Source organism: Carcharhinus amblyrhynchos, chromosome 2, assembly GCF_965287045.1.
Source record: "Carcharhinus amblyrhynchos chromosome 2, sCarAmb.v2.hapA, whole genome shotgun sequence".
In the NCBI taxonomy this organism is placed as follows: Eukaryota; Metazoa; Chordata; class Chondrichthyes; order Carcharhiniformes; family Carcharhinidae; genus Carcharhinus; species Carcharhinus amblyrhynchos.
In genome coordinates this window covers 142078678-142097621 of record NC_137325.1, presented here as the reverse complement: position 1 = coordinate 142097621, position 18944 = coordinate 142078678, and the positions used below count along the sequence as shown (strand labels likewise).

The following is an 18944-nucleotide window of genomic DNA, read 5'->3' as shown; positions in this document are numbered from 1 at the left end:
TGGACTTTAACCAGGTGTTGTGAGACTTCTTGCTGTGTTTATCCCAGTCCAATGCAGGCATCTCCACATCATGACTTTCACTCCTATCCAGGGTCATCTTTGCAATCCTTTCCTCTACATCTCTGGAACTTTTCTTAGGCCTCTAGAAAACTCCCAGCAGGGTGACCTCTCCTTTCCTGTTTCTAACCTCAGCCCATACTATCTCAGTAGAGAAGTCCTCATCAAACGTCCTTTGTGCCACCGTAATACTGTCCTTGACTAACAATGCAATACCTCCCCCTCTTTTACCACCTTCCCTGATCTTACTGAACCCCAGAACCTGCAACAGCCATTCCTGTCCCTGCTCTATCCATGTCTCCAAAATGGCCAAAACATTGGAGTTCCAGATACCCACCCATGCTACAAGCTCACCCACCTTACTCCTGATGCTCCTGGCATTTTCTCCGGCCAGTCTTCACTTCCTGTTCTGCCGGCTAATCTGTCTCACATTTGTTTATTTTTATATACACACAGCTGGATTCAATGATGTTTCTGTCCCTGGTGGTGGGGGGACAACAACTTCATACTCAATGAGCAGAAGTGCTGATTAGTTGGTAGAGTACTGCCATGGAGAGTGCACCAGTTGATGCTGACTGATGGTTAACTACCAAGCATTGTTTGAAATTTAAACCAGTCAGCTTGACTCTGACTGCTCAGGGCAGTGCCCTGCGGAATGTATCAGTGAATGGCTGTCACTTACGTAGTTTAGTTGAAACAGGCGCAATGTGTGTACCTGTTCTTTCTGTCTGCAAAAAACAGTGCCCTTCCTTATATTTAAGAAGGAAATAGATTTATGTACACTAAAGGTATCGAGGGTATGGGGAGAGATTGGGAGTGTATCATTGTGATGGAGAATCAGCCATATTGAATGGCAGAGCAGGCTCAATGGGCTGAATGGCCTGCTCCTGCTCCTGTATTAATATATGTAGCTCCCAATACAAGCAGTGTGCCACACTGTGAGCCCAAATGACAATTGTAAATTGGTTGTCAGAGCAACTTTTCGCACTCCAAAGATTATTTAGTGAATGTTGTCCAATCACAGAATCACATTTTAATGTTGGAAAACTGAGTTTGGAATATAAAGTAAACATAAGAACATAAGAAATAGGAGCAGGAGTAGGCCATTCAGCCCTTCGAGCCTGCCCCGCCATTCAATAAGATCATGGCTGATCTGTCGTGGCTCAGTTCCACATTCCCGCCCTCTCCCCATAACCCTTAATCCCCTCGCTTATCAAAAACCCATCAACCCGCGTCTTAAAAATATTTAGCGAGGTAGCCTCCACCACTTCAACGGGCAGAGAATTCCAGAGATTCACCACCCTTTGAGTGAAGAAGTTCCTCCTCAACTCCGTTCTAAACCGCCCCCCCTTTATCTTGAGGCTGTGCCCCCTAGTCCTACTGTCCTTTCTGAGCATGAAGAGCCTCTCCACCTCTATCCTATCCATCCCATTCATCACCTTATACGTCTCAATGAGATCTCCCCTCATTCTTCTAAACTCTAACAAGTACAAGCCTAGTTTATTCAGCCTCTCCTCATAGCTCAACCCCCTCAACTCCGGTATCAGCCTAGTAAACCTCCTCTGCACTCCCTCCAAGGCCAAAATATCCTTGCGTAAGTGCGGCGACCAAAACTGCACACAGTACTCCAGCTGCGGCCTCACCAATGCCCTATACAGCTGCAGCAAGACCTCCCTACTTTTATATTCAATCCCCCTCGCTATGAAGGCCGGCATCCCATTCGCCTTCCTGACCACCTGCTGCACCTGCAGGCTGGGTTTTTGCGACTCATGCACAAGGACCCCGAGGTCCCTCTGCACCGTCGCCTGCTGCAGTTTTTCGCCCCGTAAGTAATAGTCCTTCCTACCATTATTCCTACCAAAGTGACCACCTCACACTTGCCAACATTAAATTCCATTTGCCATTTCCTGGCCCATTCGCCTAGCCTATCTAGATCCTTCTGTAGACTCTCCACACCCTCCGCGCAATTTGCCGTTCCACCAATCTTGGTGTCATCAGCAAATTTCGACACCATACATTCGGTTCCCTCCTCCAGATCACCTATATAAATGGTAAAAAGCTGAGGCCCCAGCACCGACCCCTGGGGCACTCCACTAGTCACCAACCGCCAATCCGAATCGCACCCATTGACCCCCACTCTCTGCCTCCTATTTGACAACCACTCCTCTATCCACGCTAACACCCTACCCCCAACTCCATGCCCCCTTACCTTCTGCAATAACCTCTTGTGAGGTACCTTGTCAAACGCCTTCTGAAAATCAAGAAAGACCACATCCACCGGCTCTCCTCTATCCACTGCCCTAGACACATCCTCATAGAACTCCAATAAATTTGTCAGACACGACTTCCCCTTAACGAAACCATGCTGCGTCTGCTCTATCAAGCAATTCCCCTCAAGATGCCTCGCTATTTCCTCCTTGATGACAGATTCTAACATTTTACCTACAACAGATGTTAAACTAACCGGCCTATAATTCCCTGCCTTTTGCCTGGCACCCTTCTTAAACAACGGCGTAACATTAGCCGTTTTCCAATCTTAAGTTTACTTATTAGCCACAAGTAAGGCTTACATTAACATTGCAATGAAATCACTGCGAAATTCCCTGAGTCGCCACATTGCGGTACCTGTTCGGGTCAATGCACCTAACCAGTACGTTTTTCAGACTGCGGGAGGAAAACTGAACACCTGGAGAAAACCCACGGGGAGAATGTGCAAACTTCACACAGACAGTGACCCAAGCCGGGAATCAAACCTGGGTCCCTGATGCTGTGAGAACATAGGAACATAAGAAATAGGAGCAGTAGTAGGCCATCTAGCCCGCCCCGCCATTCAATAAGATCATGGCTGATCTGAAGTGGATCAGTTCCACTTTCCGGCTTTCTCCCCATAACCCTTAGTTCCCTTGTCTATCAGAAACCTATCTACCCGTGACCTAAATATATTTAGCGAGGTAGCCTCCACCACTTCAACGGGCAGAGAATTCCAGAGATTCACCACCCTCTGAGAGAAGAAGTTCCTCCTCAACTCTGTTCTAAACTGTACCTCCCCCCACCTTATTTTGATGCTGTGTCCTCTAGTTCTGGTTTCCTTTCTAAGTGGAAAGAATCTCTCTACCTCTACCCTGCCTCGCCCCTTCATTATCTTATATGTCTCAATAAGATCCCCCTCAGCCTCCTAAACTCCAATGAGTACAGACCCAGTCTACTCAATCTCTCCGCCTAAACTAACCCCCTCATCTCCGGTATCAGCCTGGTGAACCTTCTCTGTACTCCCTCCAAGGCCAATATATCCTTTTGCAAATAAGGGGACCAAAACTGCACACAGTACTCCAGCTGCGGCCTCACCAGTGCCCTGTACAGTTGCAGCAAGACCTCCCTGCTTTTGTAATCTATCCCCCTCGCTATGAAGGCCAGCATCCCATTTGCCTTCCTGACCACCTGCTGCACCTGCAGACTGGGTTTTTGCCACTGTGCTGCCTATATGTTGGGTGAGGCAGCAATGCTAGGCAAAGACGGACATGCTGGAAAATCTCAGCGGGTCTGACACCATCTGTGCAGAGAGAATAAAGCCAGCGTTTTGAGTCTGTGTGACCCTCCCTCAGAACTCTTGAAGCATTTCCCAGCATTTTCTGTTTTTGGTTCCGATTCCAGCATCCGCAGTATTTTGCTTCTATCTTTGGAATGTGTAATGAGGGCACCAGTTTATTGTTATTATGTGACGGATATGCATCTGATCATTTTGGCATTCCGGGGTCCAATGTGAAGAGCCATTTGACCTTCCCGAGCTTCGCTTGTGCGGAAAGCACCAATTAACGGACACATTTGCATTTAGATAGTGCCTGCCCCTACCCCTGGACGGCTCAGAGTGCCCTGCGACCAAACAAGCGCAGCCACCGTTGTAAGAAACGCAGAGCAAATGTGCGCGCAGCAAGATCCCACAAAATGCAACACGATAATGGACAGACAATCTGTCCCCGGCGCTATTTATTGAGAAAGAAATATGGTTCAGGACTGCTTTATGTCCAGATAATGCAAGACCTCTGCCTTATGACCTCTGCATCTTGGAGGTGCCAGCGTTGGACTGGAATGGGCACAGTTAGATGTCTCACAACACCAGGTTAAAGTCCAGCAGGCTTATTTGGAATCACGAGCTCTTGGAGCGCTGCTCCTTCATCAGGGGAGCGAGGCAGCATGGGGGCACAGTGATTAGCCTTTTCTGCTGTGAAAAGAATCAGCCCAATTTCAACAACATATAGGCAGCACGGTGGCACAGTAGTTAGCACAGCTGCCTCACAGCTCCAGGAACCCCGGTTCGATTCCCGGCTTGGGTCACTGTCTGTGTGGAGTCTGCATGTTCTCCCCGTGTCTGCGTGGGTTTCTTCCGGACACTCTGGTTTCCTCCCACGGTCCAAAAATGTGCGGGTTGGGTGGATTGGCCGTGCTAAATTGCTCCTTAGCGTCAAAGGGACCAGCTAGGGTAACTGCACGGAGTTGTGGGGATGGGGCCTGGGTAGGATTGTGGTCGGTGCAGGTTCGATGGGCTGAATGGCCTCCTTCTCTGAGCTCTATAAATAAAACTATAGAGTGCAGAAGGAGGCCATTCAGCCCCTCTGTACCTGAATCAGCATTTTCCTGTAGACAGCCAAAAGTAATATGCAGCCTAGCTCTCTCCCTGTAGCCTTGTATCTTACTGCTAAATGTACACATTCTGCTTTTAATATTCTTTCTGTTGGGCTGCAGCACGTAGGATTGTTTCTGTTGTCTGGCCCCGTGCAAGTTTACTGTCACCTTTTGAACTCATACTGGGGCTCCCTGTTTATGAAACCCAAAATAGTATTGCATGGGACACTGAGTAAACGTCAATCTCAAGTGATGCTGTGTGTTCAGTTCTAATTGTTTAATCACGGGGGAGGGTGTATCTTATGTGGAATCCAAAGCCCACCAACGCCTCTACTTCCTCAGAAGACTAAGGAAATTTGGCTTGTCAGCAACGACTCTCGCCAATTTTTACAGATGCGCCGCAGAAAGCATTCTTTCTGGGTGTATCACAGCTTGGTATGGGCTCCTGCTCTGCCCAAGACCCCAAGGAACTACAAAGAGTCATGAACGAAGCCCAATCCATCACTCAAACCAGCCTCCCATCCATTGACTCTGTCTACACTTCCCGCTGCCTCGGGAAAAGCAGCCAGCGTAATTAAGGACCCCACGCACCCCGGACATTCTCTCTTCCACCTTATTCCGGCGGGAAAAAGTCTGAGGTCACGTACCAACCGACTCAGGAACAGCTTCTTCCCTGCTGCTGTCAGACTTTTGAATGGACCTACCTCACATTAAGTTGGTCTTTCTCTACACCCTAGCTATGACTGTAACACTACATTCTGCACCCTCTCCTTTCCTTCTCTATGAACGGTATGCTTTTGCTGTACAGAGTGCAAGAAACAATACTTTTCATTGTTGCATGTGTTAATATGTAATAATAAATCAAATGAAGGGGGAGATGATGAAATAATGGTGACACATAGCACCAGTAATCCAGAGACCCAGGGTTTGATTTGATTTATTATTATCACATGTATTGGGATAGAGTGAAAAATATTGTTTCTTGCACGCTATACACACAGTTCATACCATTCATAGGATCATAGAATCCCTACAGTGCAGAACGAGGCCATTTAGCCCATTCAGCCTACACCAACAACAATCCCACCTAGGTCCTATCCTCGTAACCCCACATATTTACCCTCTTAGTCCCCCTGAGAATAAGAGGCAATTTATCTTGGCCAATTAACCTAACCACATAAAGTGTATGGAAAGGAGAGGGTACAGAATGTAGTGTTAAAGTCATAGCTAGGGTGTAGAGAAAGATCAACATAATGCAAGGTAGGTCCATTCAAAAGTCTGATGGCAGCAGGGAAGAAACTGTTTTTGATTCGGTTGGTATGTGATCTCAGACTTTTGTGTCTTTTTCCCAACGGAAGAAGGTGGAAGAGAGAATGACCGGGCTGTGTGGCGTCCTTAATTATGCTGGCTGCTTTCCCAAGGCAGCGGGAAGTGTAGACAGTGTCAGTGGATGGGAGGATGGTTTGAGTGATGGATTGGGCTACATTCACAACCCTTTGTAATTTCTTGGGGTCCTGTTCAGAGCAGGAGCCATACCAAGCTGTGATACAACCAGAAAGAATGCTTTCCATGGTGCACCTGTAAAAGTTGGTGAGAGTCAATGCTCTGAGAACATAGGTTCAAATCCCACCTTGGTCCAACAAATTAAAGTTGAATTATTGAGTAGAATGTAATGTTGACCATGAAACTATCATCAATTGTCCTTGACCTGCTGTCCTTATCCAGTCTGGTCTACATGTGACTCCAGACCCACAGCAATGTGGTTGACTCTTAACAACTCTCTGAAATGATCGAGCAAGCTACTCAGTTCAAGGGCACCTAGGGATGGGCAATAAATGTTGGCCCAGCCAGCGATGCCCAGATCCCACAAATGAATGTTAGCTTGTGATGAACAACCAATGCGTTGAAAGGAGAAGCGGTGGCATAGTGGTATTGTCACTAGACTAGTAATCCAGAGACCCAGGGTAATGCTCTGTGGATCTGGGTTCAAAGCCCAACAAGGCAGATGGCGACTTTTGAATTGAATTAGAAGTCAAATGATGGCTCGTTGTTGATTGTCACAATTCGGGTGGATAGTCAGAGGGTTTTTCCTGGATAGTCACTGGCTTTTTCCCAGGGCTGAAATGGTTGCCACAAGAGGACACAGGTTTAAGGCGCTGGGGAGTAGGTAGAGAGGAGATGTCAGGGATAAGTTTTTCACTCAGAGGGTGGTGGGTGAGTGGAATCGGCTGCTGGCAACGATGGTGGAGGCGGATTCGATAGGGTCTTTTAAGAGACTTTTAGATAAGTAGGTGGAATTTAGTAAGATAGAGGGCTATAGGTAAGTCTAGTAGGTAGGGATATGTTCGGCACAGCTTTGTGGGCCGAAGGGCCTGTATTGTGCTGTAGTTTTCCTATGTTTCTATGGTTCATTGATGTCCCTTAGGGAAGGAAATCTGCCATCCTGGTCTGGCCTACATGTCCCACATGACAGATTGGTCAAAAAAGTAAAAGATAGTAATTTGGCAAACTGGATTAAAAAGTTGGTTTAGTAACAGGAAACAACTGGCAGTGGTGGATGGCTGCCCTTGTGAATGGAAAGCTGTTTCAAGTGATGTTCCAGGGGCTCAGTGATGGACCTTTACTTGTTTTATACGTTGACCATTTGGACGTGAATGTAGGAGGCTACATTTGGGAAATTTGCAGATGACATCAAGATTGGCCGAGTAGTGGATAGTGTGGAGGTTGGCTGTAATCTCCAAAATGATATAGAGGGGTCGGTGGAGTGGGCGGGAAAGTGGTAGATGGATTTTAACACACTGTGAGGCCATTCATTTAGGGAGGTCAAACAGTTATAGGGAGTGTACAATAAATGGGAATACACTAAGAGGGGTAGATGAAGTGAGAGATCTTGGTGTACAAGTACACAGGTCCCTAAAGGCAGCAGTTCAACTAGACAAGGTTGTAAAGAAGTCATACGGAATGCACTCCTTCATTGGCAGAGGTATAGAATGTAAAAGGAAGGATATTGTCCCTAAATTAGACCTCCCTCAATCTGGCACACATATATAATTCTGTAAATTTGCACACCTTTATTGTGGAGCCCAAGAGGTGTAGGCGAAAGTCGTGGGTAGAAGAAGGATTGGGATGAGGCGCTCACTGAATGTTAAAATGGCGGCGTGGGCTTGTTGGGCCGAAGGGCCTGTTTCCTGTGCTGTGCTGTTCTTTGTTCTTTGTTGCTGTTTGATATAATGTTGGAATTGCATAAAACACTGGTGAGGCCACACCTGGAGCATTGTGTGCAGTTCTGGTCATCACATTACAGGAAGGACATGATCACTCCAGAGAGAGCGCAGAGGAGGTTTCCAAGAATGTTGCCAGGGCCGGAAAAGTGTACTTACCAGGAGAGATTGGATAGGTTGGGATTATTTTCCTTGGAACAAGGAAGGCTGAAGAGTGATTTGATAGAGTTGGCGTAGCGGTATTGTCATTGGACTAGTAATCCAGAGATCCAGGGTAATGGTCTGTGGATTTGGGTTCGAAATTATGAGGGGAAGAGATAGCGTGGACAGGGTAAAATTGTTTCCCTTGGCGGAGAATTCTAGAACCAGGGAGCATAGATTCAAGATAAGTGGCAGTAGGTATGGAAGCGACAGGAAGAAGAATTTTTTTTTTACTCAGAGGGTTCTGGGTGGTAGGAATTTGCTGCCTGGGTTGGTGATGGAGGCAGAGATCCTAAACCCTTTTAAAAAGTACCTGGATCTGTACCTTCAGTGCTGTAAGCTACAGGGCTGTGAGCCGGATGCAGGGAGGTGGGAATAGGAAGGGTCTTTGGGCTGGCATGGACAAGATAATCTGAGTGGTCTCCTTCTGTGCTGTAACCTTTCTATAGATCTATGTGACTCTAGCCTCTCAGTGCAAGGACAGTTAGAGATAAATAATGATGCCAGTCATGCCCGCACCTCTTGAATACCAAGAAGAGAAAAGGACAGCACAGGAACAGGCCCTTCGGCCCTCCAAGCCTGCACCGATCATGATGCCCTAATTAAACTAAAATAAAATCTTCTGCCCTTACTCAGACCATATCCTTCTATTCCCTCCCTAATCATAGAATCCCTCCAATGAGTCTGCACCAACTCAAACCAGATGCAGGAAAGTGGGATTAGAAATGGTCTTCGGGTTAGCATGGACAAGATGGGCTGAGTGGTCTCCTTCTGTGCTCTAACATTCCTATAGTTCTATGTGACTCTAGCCTCTCAGTGCAAAGACAGTTACTCAGGCTTACCCCGTAACCCCATGTATGTACCCCACTTACCCCCTTAACCTATGTACCTTTGGACACTAAGGGGCAATTAAGCATGGCTAATCAACCTAACCTGCACACTTTTGGATTATGGGAGGAAACCAGAGCACCCAGAGGAAACCCACGCAGACATGGGGAGAATGTGCAGAGTCCACACAGACAGTGACCCAAACAGGGATTCGAACCTGGGTCCCTGGCGCTGTGGGGCAGGAGATATAGTTAACTGGTCATCTCTGGCAACATCCTAATGAGACTGTGCTGCTATCTTTTGCATTAGTAAACAGTAGCAGCGAGGTTGGCCATTCAGCCCCTCAGGCCTATTCCTGCTGTACTCCAGTTGTGTAGAAATTATCGCCTTGCTGAGTGTGTTAGACGTTTAGCTACAAAGGCAAGGCTTTGATTTTCCCCTATTTCCGGCCTCATCTACCAAGCTGCAAGACAGATCGAGTGGCACTTATCCATCGCCAGGACATTGCAAAGTGCCCTACAGTGCAGAAGGAGGCCATTCGGCCCATCAAGTCTGCACTGACCACAATCCTACCCAGGCCCTAATCCCGTAACCCCACTTATTTACCCTAGCTAATCCCCCTGACACTAAGGGTCAATTTAGCGTGGCCAATCCACCTGACCCGCACATCTTGGGAATTCACGCAGTAACGGGGAGAATGTGCAGACTCCGCACAGGCAGTAACCCGAGGCCAGAGTTGAACCCGGGTCCCTGATGTATGAGGCAGCAGTGCTAACCACTATGCCACCGTGCCGTCACTGGTGTAAAGCAGCAAAACATTTTGTGCACAGCAATGAGCAGTATCCATTTCTTATTGACTAAGGGATGATTAGTGTTGGCCAGGACACAGGAACACACACCTTAATCTTCCAGACCTTTTAGAACTGAGGTGAGGAGAAATTCCTTCACCGAGAGGGTGCCGAAAGTGTGGAATTTTTTTTTAAATTCATTGTCACGGGACATGAGCGTGGCTGGCTGGGCCAGTATTTATTGCCCATCCCTAGTTGCCCCTTGAGAAGGTGGGGGTGAGCTGCCATCTTGAATCGCTGCAGTCCACGTGCTGTGGGTTGACCCACAATGCCGTTAGGGAGGGAATTCCAGGATTTTGACTGCGAAGGAACAGCCGATATATTTCCAAGTCAGGATGGTGAGGGGCTGGGAGGGGAACTTGCAGGTGGGGGTGTTTCCATGTATCTGCTGCCCTTGTCCTTCTAGATGGAAGTGGTGGTGGGTTTGGAAGGTTCTGTCTAAGGATCTTTGGTGAGTTGCTGCAGTGCATCTTGTAGACAGTACACACTGCTGCTACTGAGTGGTGGAGGGAGTGGATGTTTGTAGATGTGGTGCCAATCAAATGGGGCTGCTTTGTCCTGGATGGTGTCGAGCTTCTTGAGTGTTGTTGGAGCTGCACCCATCCAGGCAAGTGGGGAGTATTCCAGCACACTCCTGACTTGTACCTTGTAGATGGTGGATAGGCTGCCACAGAAAGTAGTTGAAGATAAAATGTTGCCTGATTTCAAGAAGAAATTAGTTCTGGGGGCTAAAAGGGATCAAGGGAGGAAGGGTGGATCAGGATATTGAATTTGATGATCAGCCGTGATCATAATGAATGGCGGAGCAGGCTCCCAAAGGGCTGAATGGCCTCAACCTGCTTGTAGTTTCTATTTTTCAATCAGTGCGACGGAGCATCCCCCGACTGTTCCTCAGTTGAATATCTTATTTGAAAGACAGCAGCACTGAGAGAATATGTTTATCCGCCATATGTAATGGCAGTTCAGTAGTACGAGGAGATTTACAGGAAGAAACTGGTGGCAGGATCGAGAACTAGAGGATACAGATTTAAGCTGATCAGCAAAAGAAGCAACAAAGTCACGAGGAGCCTCTTTGTTGCCCAGTGCGTGGTTTGGATCTGGAATGCGTGGGCTGGAGGCAGCAGGGTCAACCCTGGTTTGAGAACTGAATCCTTAGCTATAAACTGCAGGGCCACCGTGGGAAAGGCAGGGGAGTGGGGCTGAATTAATATCCTGGAACCCCCTCCCTAACAGCACCAGGGATGTACCAACGCCACGTGGACTGCAGCAGTTCAAGCAGGCAGCTCACCTTCTCAAGGGCAGCATGGTGGCACAGTGGTTAGCACTGCTGCCTCACAGCACCAGGGACTCCAGTTCGATTCCCGGCTTGGGTGACTGTCAGTGTGGAGTGTGCACGTTCTCCCCATGTCTGCGTGGGTTTCCTCCGGGTCCTCTGGTTTCCTCCCACAGTCCGAAAGTCATGCTGGTTAGGTACATTGGCCGTGCTAAATTCTCCCTCCGTGCCCCCGAACAGGCGCTTGGAGTGTAGCTACAAGGGGATTTTCACAGTAACTTCATTGCAGTGTTAATGTAAGCCTACTTGTGACACGAATAAATAAATAAACTTGAAAAACGTAGGAATGGACAACAAATGCTGACCTAGCTGCGATGCCTCATGAAAGAAAGGGAGCCAACCAGCACTACAATGGCCTTCTTATGGGAGCTCTCCTTTACTGAGGGGGTGTGGGGGGAGGGGGTCTAGTTTCAGCAAACGCAAGTTGACTGTTAGGAACAGGCGATAATGCCAGGGTGAGCTTCCATATTACAGACGAGAGAGGAGCTAGAAAGGGAAAGGGGTGAGAGTAATGCTGACAGGATTTAGAATGAGGAAAGACACAGTGGTTAGCACTGCCGCCTCAGAGCAGCGGGGACCCTAGTTCAATTCCAATGACTGTCTGTGCAGAGTTTGCATGTCCTCCCCATGTCTGCGTGGGTTTCCTCCGGACGTTCCAGTTTCCTCCCACTACTCCAAAGGCATGCAGGTTAGGTAGATTGGCCACACTCAATTGCCCCTTGGTGCCCAAAGGTATATAGATTAGATGGATTGGCCATGCTAAATTGCCTTAAGCGTCCAAAGATGTGTAGTTTAGGTGGATTGGCCATGCTAAATTGCCCTTTAGTGTCCCAAGATGTGCTGGTTAGGTGGATTGGCCATGCTAAATTGCCCCTTAGTGTCCCAAGATGTGTAGGTTAGGTGGACTGGCCATGCTAAATTGCCTCAAAATGTGTAGGTTAGGTGGATTGGTCATGCTAAATTGCCCCTTAGTGTCCCAAAATGTGTAGGCTGGGAGGTTGGCCATGTTAAATTGCCCCTTAGTGTCCCAAGATGAGTAGATTAGGTGGATTGGCCATGCTAAATTGCCTCAAAATGTGTAGGTTAGGTGGATTGGTCATGCTAAATTGCCCCTTAGTGTCCCAAAATGTGTAGGCTGGGAGGTTGGCCATGTTAAATTGCCCCTTAGTGTCCCAAGATGAGTAGATTAGGTGGATTGGCCATGTTAAATTGCCTCAAAATGTGTAGGTTAGGTGGATTGGTCATGCTAAATTGCCCCTTAGTGTCCCAAAATGTGTAGGCTGGGAGGTTGGCCATGTTAAATTGCCCCTTAGTGTCCCAAGATGAGTAGATTAGGTGGATTGGCCATGCTAAATTGCCCCTTAGTATTCAAAATGTGTAAACTAGGCGGATTCGCCATGCTAAATTGTCCTTTAGAGTCTCAAGATGTGTATGTTGGGGGATTAGTGGCGTAAACGCACGAGGTTTTGCAAATAGGGCCTGGGCGGGAGTGTCGTCTGTGCAGGCTCGCTGGGCCGAATGGCCTCCTTCAGCACTGTAGGGATTCTATGGTGTCGCGCGTTCAAGCCCATTGGAGTGTGGTGTGGGGTGTTGGAAGGGTCTTTTTAGAAGCTGATGAACGGAGCCAGATGGCCTCTTCCTCCATGTCCCACAAGCGCTCGAGCGGGACTCGAACTGAGGACCTTGTGGGTCTGGCACAGGAGTGCTACCACTTGGGGGCACGGGTGAGTAGGCGGAACTCATCGAAACGAAAGGATGAACTTGTTACCCTGATGTGCCTGTGTTGTCCTGTAAGATATGCCTCCTCTCTAACGCACTGGTTAGACGTTGAGATGCCGTGTTTGCGCGTCAGGCAAACGCAGTACTGTACTTCTGACTCATATTGTTTAATTGCTTGTCTGGAAGAACCCCCACACGTATACCTTTTATCCTCTCTCCCCTCTCTCTCTGTCTCTCTTTCTCTCTCTCTCTCCCGTTTCCATCCATCTTGTGATATATCTTTCCCATTTTTCTCTCCCCTCTGGCTGGTTCTACCTTCTGTCAAAAAAAAACTGAATCGAAACTTTGTCGTGTTAACAGCTGTGTGCAGAAGTGCTACTGTAAGCCCCAGAGAGTTAACCAGCATGTGTGCAAGATGTCAGAACTATCCACCATTACCCTGTAAGTCAAAGCAAAACCTCCCTCCCACTGAAATACTGTGTGTTGTGAAAGCATGCGTGGAATATTATTTACCTCTTGGTGTTTCTGGAAGAAATTAATACTCACCTCTTGTCCAGTTGGGACACCGAAAATTATTAAAAAAATGATGGGGGGAGGGCAGTGGTTGGGTGTACAAATGGGCAACAAATGCTGGTCTAGTCCGTAATGTTATGACCCTATCAGCTGGGGAGTCTGTACCTTTTCCCAGAGGTAGGGGAGTCTAAAACTAGAGATATAGGTTTCAGGTGAGAGGGGAGAGACACAATAGGGTCCAGAGGGGCAATTTTTTTTCACTCAGAGGGTGGCCAGCGCCTGGAACGAGCTGCCAGAGGTAGTAGTAGAGGCGGGTACAATTTTTAAAAGCGTCTAGACAGTGAGATGGGTGAGACGGCTGTAGAGGGATATGGGGCCAAACGCGGGGCAATTCAATTGAGATTAGTGGTTAAAAAAAAGGGGCAGCATGGACAAGTTGGGCCGAAGGGCCTGTTTCCCTGCTGTAAACCTCTATGGCTCTACTCAAAAGGTTAGAATTGTAGGGCATCGTGTTAAAACTTTGCTTTTTCATTCTAACAGAGGGAGACTACTTTGCCCAGATAAAAGATTGTGGATCGGGACAATGACTGATTTAACAAAGGATTATTAATTTATACGTAGCACTGGAACTCTGTTCAAAACAATGATGTATTTCGGTTGATTAGCCTTGCTGTTGAGTTTGGATTACGGTGCTTGAATGTGTATCTCATTCCAGTTGAGCGCTTGACCGTGCTTAGATTTATAATGTTGACGTGTAAGACGCCTCTTCTGAAATGCTGGGACGAGAAAAGAGGGAGCCTGCATTTATATAGCACCCTTTATGACCTCTGGATGTCCCGCAGGCAGAATCACAGAATCCCTACAGCGCAGAAGGAGACCATTCGACCCATCGAGTCGGCACCGACCACAATCCCATCCAGGCCCTCTTCCCGCAACCCCACATATTTACCCTGCTAATCCCCCTCCCTCCCCCGACACTCAGGGGCAGTTTAGCACGGCCGCCCAACCTAACCCGCGCATCTTTGGAATGTGGGAGGAAACCGGAGCGCCCGGAGGGAATGTACAAACGCGGGGAGAATGTGCAAACCCCGCACAGGTAGTGACCCCAGGTCGGAATTCTACCCGGGTCCCTGGCGCTGTGAGGCAGCAGCGCTAACCGTTGTGCAGGGCAGTGCTTTGAGTTATTGTTGTCGTGGAAAGACATGAACCCACCCTCTCCACCACTCCACAAAACAGCAGTGAAACGTTCAGATAATCTCAGAGAATGCTGGAAAATCTCAGCAGGTCTGGCAGCACCCGTGGAGGGGAAATAGAGCCACAGCGAAGGGTCATCCAGACTTGAAATCCAGCTTCAATTCTCACCCCACAGATGCTGCCAGACCTGCTGAGTGTTTCCAACATTTTCTATCTTTCTGGATGGCATGGTGGCACAGTGGTTAGCACTGCTGCCTCACAGTGCCAGGGACCCAGGTTCAATTCCCAGCTTGGGTCACTGCCTGTGCAGAGTCTGCACATCCTCCCCATGTCTGCATGGGTTTTCTCCGGGTGCTCTAACTTCCTCCCACAGTCTGAAAGACGTACTAAATTCTCCCTCAGTGTACCCGAACAGGCACCGGAGTGTGGCGACTAGGGGATTTTCACAGTAACTTTGTTGCAGTGTTAATGTAAGCCTACTTGTGACACTAATACATTAACTTTAAACTTTGATTTCAGGTTCCAGCATTTGCTTTGATTATAGTTCAGGTAATCACTCTCAGCAGCAGTTGCCGAGGGCCACATGTTGGTTCAGAAACTGGGGCGAGCTCCTTGGAGTCTCTATAACACAGCGGGGTGGGCTCCCTCACACCCAGCTGGGCCCTTGGTTTTATCATTGCATCCAACAGAGGGTACCTCCGGCACAGTGGCACTCCTGCAGCACTGCACTGGATGTACCAACCTTCATGACCCTGGAGCTTGAACCAATCACCATGCAATTGGAAGGCAAAGAAAATTACCACAGCGCCACTTACAGTGGCAAACCTTGCCTGGAATGTTTAAGTTTTATTTATTAGTGCCACAAGCCTGGGCAACAGGATGGCACAGTGATTAGCACTGCTGCCTCACAGCGCCAGGGACCCAGGTTCAATTCCGGCCTGGGGTTACTGCCTGTGTGGAGTGTGCACATTCTCCCCATGTCTGCGTGGGTTTCCTCAGGTGCTCCGGTTTCCTCCCTCAGTCCAAAGATCTGCAGGCTAGGTGTGTTTGCCATGCTAAATTACTCCTTAGTGTGGGGGGTCTAGTAGGATAAATATATGGGGTTACAGGACAGGGCCTGGGTGGGATTGTTGTCAGTGCAGACTCGATGGGCCCAATGGCCTCCTTCCGCACTGTAGGGTTTCTACCATTCTGTTCTATGATTCTGAATAAGTTTACTGCAATGAAGTTATTGTGAAAATCCCGTAGTCACCACACTCCAGTGCCTGTCCCGGTACACTGAGGGAGAATTTAGCATGGTCAGTGCACCCTAACCAGCACGTCTTTCGGACTGTGGGAGGAAACCGGAGCACTGAATGGAAACCCACGCAGACACGGGGAGAACGTGCAAACTCCACACAGACAGTGACCCAAGCCGGGAATCAAACCCAGGTCCCTGGCACTGTGAGACAGCAGTGCTAACCACTGTGCCACCGTGCCACCCTGTGTACTAACTCTAAGTGATTAGTATATGTGAACAGCTGAATCTCTTTGCTTCTCCACAAGCTTTCCATCTCTCATCGTTGAGAAAATGATGTCTTTCCCTCACGCCCAAAGTTGATAACCTCATGATGGTTCAGATGGACAATAGATTTACTGACTGACTTAACCCTGTCCATGGCTCCTTTGTAACATTCTGCTCCCAAACGACTTGGTTCCTAACTTAATGTTATCTGTTAACATGGCATACAATACTCCACATCTTCATCCAAGTCACATCAGACCAATTGAGAATTCTATGAGAAAGTTTGGGCCCCCTATCTAAGGAAGGATGTGCTGGCCTTGGAGAGGCTCCAGAGGAGGTTCACAAGAGTGATCCCGAGAATGAAAAGCTTGACACATGAGGAGAGCTTGAGGACTCTGGGTCTGTACTCGATGGAGTTTAGAAGGATGAGGGGTGATCTCATTGAAACTTACAGAATACTGAAAGGCCAGGATAGAGCGGACATGGGGAAGATGTTTCCAATAGTGGGAGAGACTAGAATCCGAGGGCATAGCCTCAGCGTAAAGGGACTTTCAGAACTTCGGCTGTAGGAAACTGAAAAGTGAAGCGATTTGAGTCAGGGCTGCTCAAGAGGGCAAAACTGAGAGAGTGCAGATATCCTGGAGGATCGTAGGGCTGGAGGCATTTCCAGAGAAAGGCGAGGTCGCAGAGGGATTCGCGAGCAAAAACTGAAATTCTAAAATTGAGGTTTTGCTTAAAGTGAGACCCAACACAAGTCAGCGAGTACAAGGGGTGATCAGGACAATTTGGGAAGCAAAGTTTTGGATGACCTCAGGCTGACGGAGGGTATATTACCGAGGCCACCCAGCAACATGTTGGAATGGTCAAGTCTAGAGACGACAGAGGCAGGAATGAAGGTTTGAGCAGCAGAGATTGGCCGAGAGTTACCTTCCGTGTTCTAGTGTTTTGTAAATGATCTTCCATGCAGAAGCTGATCAACAGCTTACGGTGAATCCATATCAAAACCTCCTTAACCAATCCTCAATGCACGATGAGAATGGTTTACTAGGATGCAACAGGGACTTGATGGTTTGAGTTATAAGGAGAGGCTGGATAGACTGGGACTTTTTTCTCTGGAGCGTAGGAGGCTGGGGGGGTGATCTTATAGAGATCTATAAAATAACAAGGGACATGGATCAGTTAGATAGTCAGTATCTTTTCCCAAAGGTAGGGGAGTCTAAAACTAGAAGGCATAGGTTTAAGGTGAGAGGGGAGAGATACAAAAGGATCCAGAAGAACATTCTTTTCATTCAGAGGGTGGTGTGTGGACGAGCTGCCAGAGATAGTAGTAGAGGTGGGCAGAATTTTATCTTTTAAAAAACATTTAGACAGTTCCATGGGTAAGATGGGTGTATAGAGGGATATGGGCCAAACGCGGGCAATCGGGACTAGCTTAATGGTAAAAACCAGGCAGCATGGACAAGTTGGGCTGAAGGGTCTGTTTCCATGCTGTAGTAAAAAGTCTCAGAATACCAGGTTGAAGTCCAACAGGTTTATTTGGAATCACGAACTTTTAGAGCACTGCTCCTTCATCAGGTGAGTGGAGAGGTGTGTTCACAAACAGAGAATATATGCGCAGAGACACAATTACAGGGTAATGGTTAGAATGCGAGTCTTTACAGGTAACCAAATCTTTACAGGTACAGACAGAGCAAGTGGACAGAGGGATAAGCACAAGTTAAAGAGATGTGATATATCTCAATCCAGGACAGTTAGTCAGACTTTGCAAGCCCAGGCCAAAAGGTGGGGGTTACAGATAATGTGACATGAACCCAAGACTCCAGTTGAGGCGCTCCTCATGCATGCGGAACTTGGCTATCAGTTTCTGCTCAGCTATTCAACCACACTGTAAACCTCTAAGATTTCCTCAAGAATTTCCACTTGTTGGTCAGTCATGACCACCTCTTTAGAGATCAATGTTGAGTGACTTTGACCAGCTGATACTTACCCAAGTGCTCAATTCCTCTGCCCCTTTCCACAACTGATACTGGACTAACGGTCTCCTCCCCCTTCTGAAGATATGGAAAAGCTTTCATAGGAACAGAGAAGATAGGAGCAGGAGGAGGCCCTTCGAGCCTGCTCTGCTGTTCATCACATCATAGCTGATCATCCAACTCAATAACCTAATCCTGCTTTCTTCCCCATAACCTTTGATCCCATTCACCCCAATATCCAGCTGCCTCTTGAATACATTCAATGTTTTGGATCAACTACTTCCTGTGGGAATGAATTCCACAGGCTCACCGGGTGAAGAAATGTCTCCTCACCTCCGTCCTAAATGGTCTACCCCGAATCCTCAGACTGTGACCTTTGGTTCTGGACTCCCCCCCCACCCTCGGGAATATCCTCCCTGCCTAGTCCTATTGGAATTTTCTATTAGATTCCCCCCTCATTTGTCTGAACCCCAGTCTGAATGCTAACCTAGTCCATCTCTCCTCAGTTTCCAGTTTTGCCAGTTTGCATGAGTTTCCTCCCAAGTTCTGAAAGACGTTACTGGTTAAGGTGCATCAACCATGCTAAATTCTCCCTCGGTGTAACCCGAACAGGCGCCGGAGTGTGGCAACTAGGGGATTTTCACAGTAACTTCATTGCGGTGTTAATGTAAGCCAATTTGAGACACTAATAAATAAATTTTGTAAACCCCATAGCATACTAAACCAGATGTTTGTCTGCTAATGATGTGTCAGTTTATTATTACAGGGGGCTTGACTGCCAAATTTCCATGATGTGGAGATGCCGGCGTTGGACTGGGGTAAACACAGTAAGAAGTCTGACAACACCAGGTTAAAGTCCAACTGATTTATTTGATGGTAAACTCGCAAGCTTTTGAGATTTCTTATCAGTAATCTGTAAACTGTCTGCGCTGT

At 47.8% G+C, this 18944-nt stretch overlaps 1 protein-coding gene across 1 annotated transcript in view; it reads left to right on the top strand.

Annotated features, from left to right (window-relative positions):
* The window catches only part of LOC145361737 (pituitary adenylate cyclase-activating polypeptide type I receptor-like), a 137202-nt gene that overhangs the window by 104140 nt on the left and 14118 nt on the right, over nt 1-18944 (top strand). Inside the window, exon 11 of the mRNA XM_080217669.1 lies at nt 13188-13268. Coding sequence (XP_080073795.1) covers nt 13188-13268 — 81 coding nt within the window. The remainder of the gene's footprint in view (nt 1-13187; nt 13269-18944) is intronic.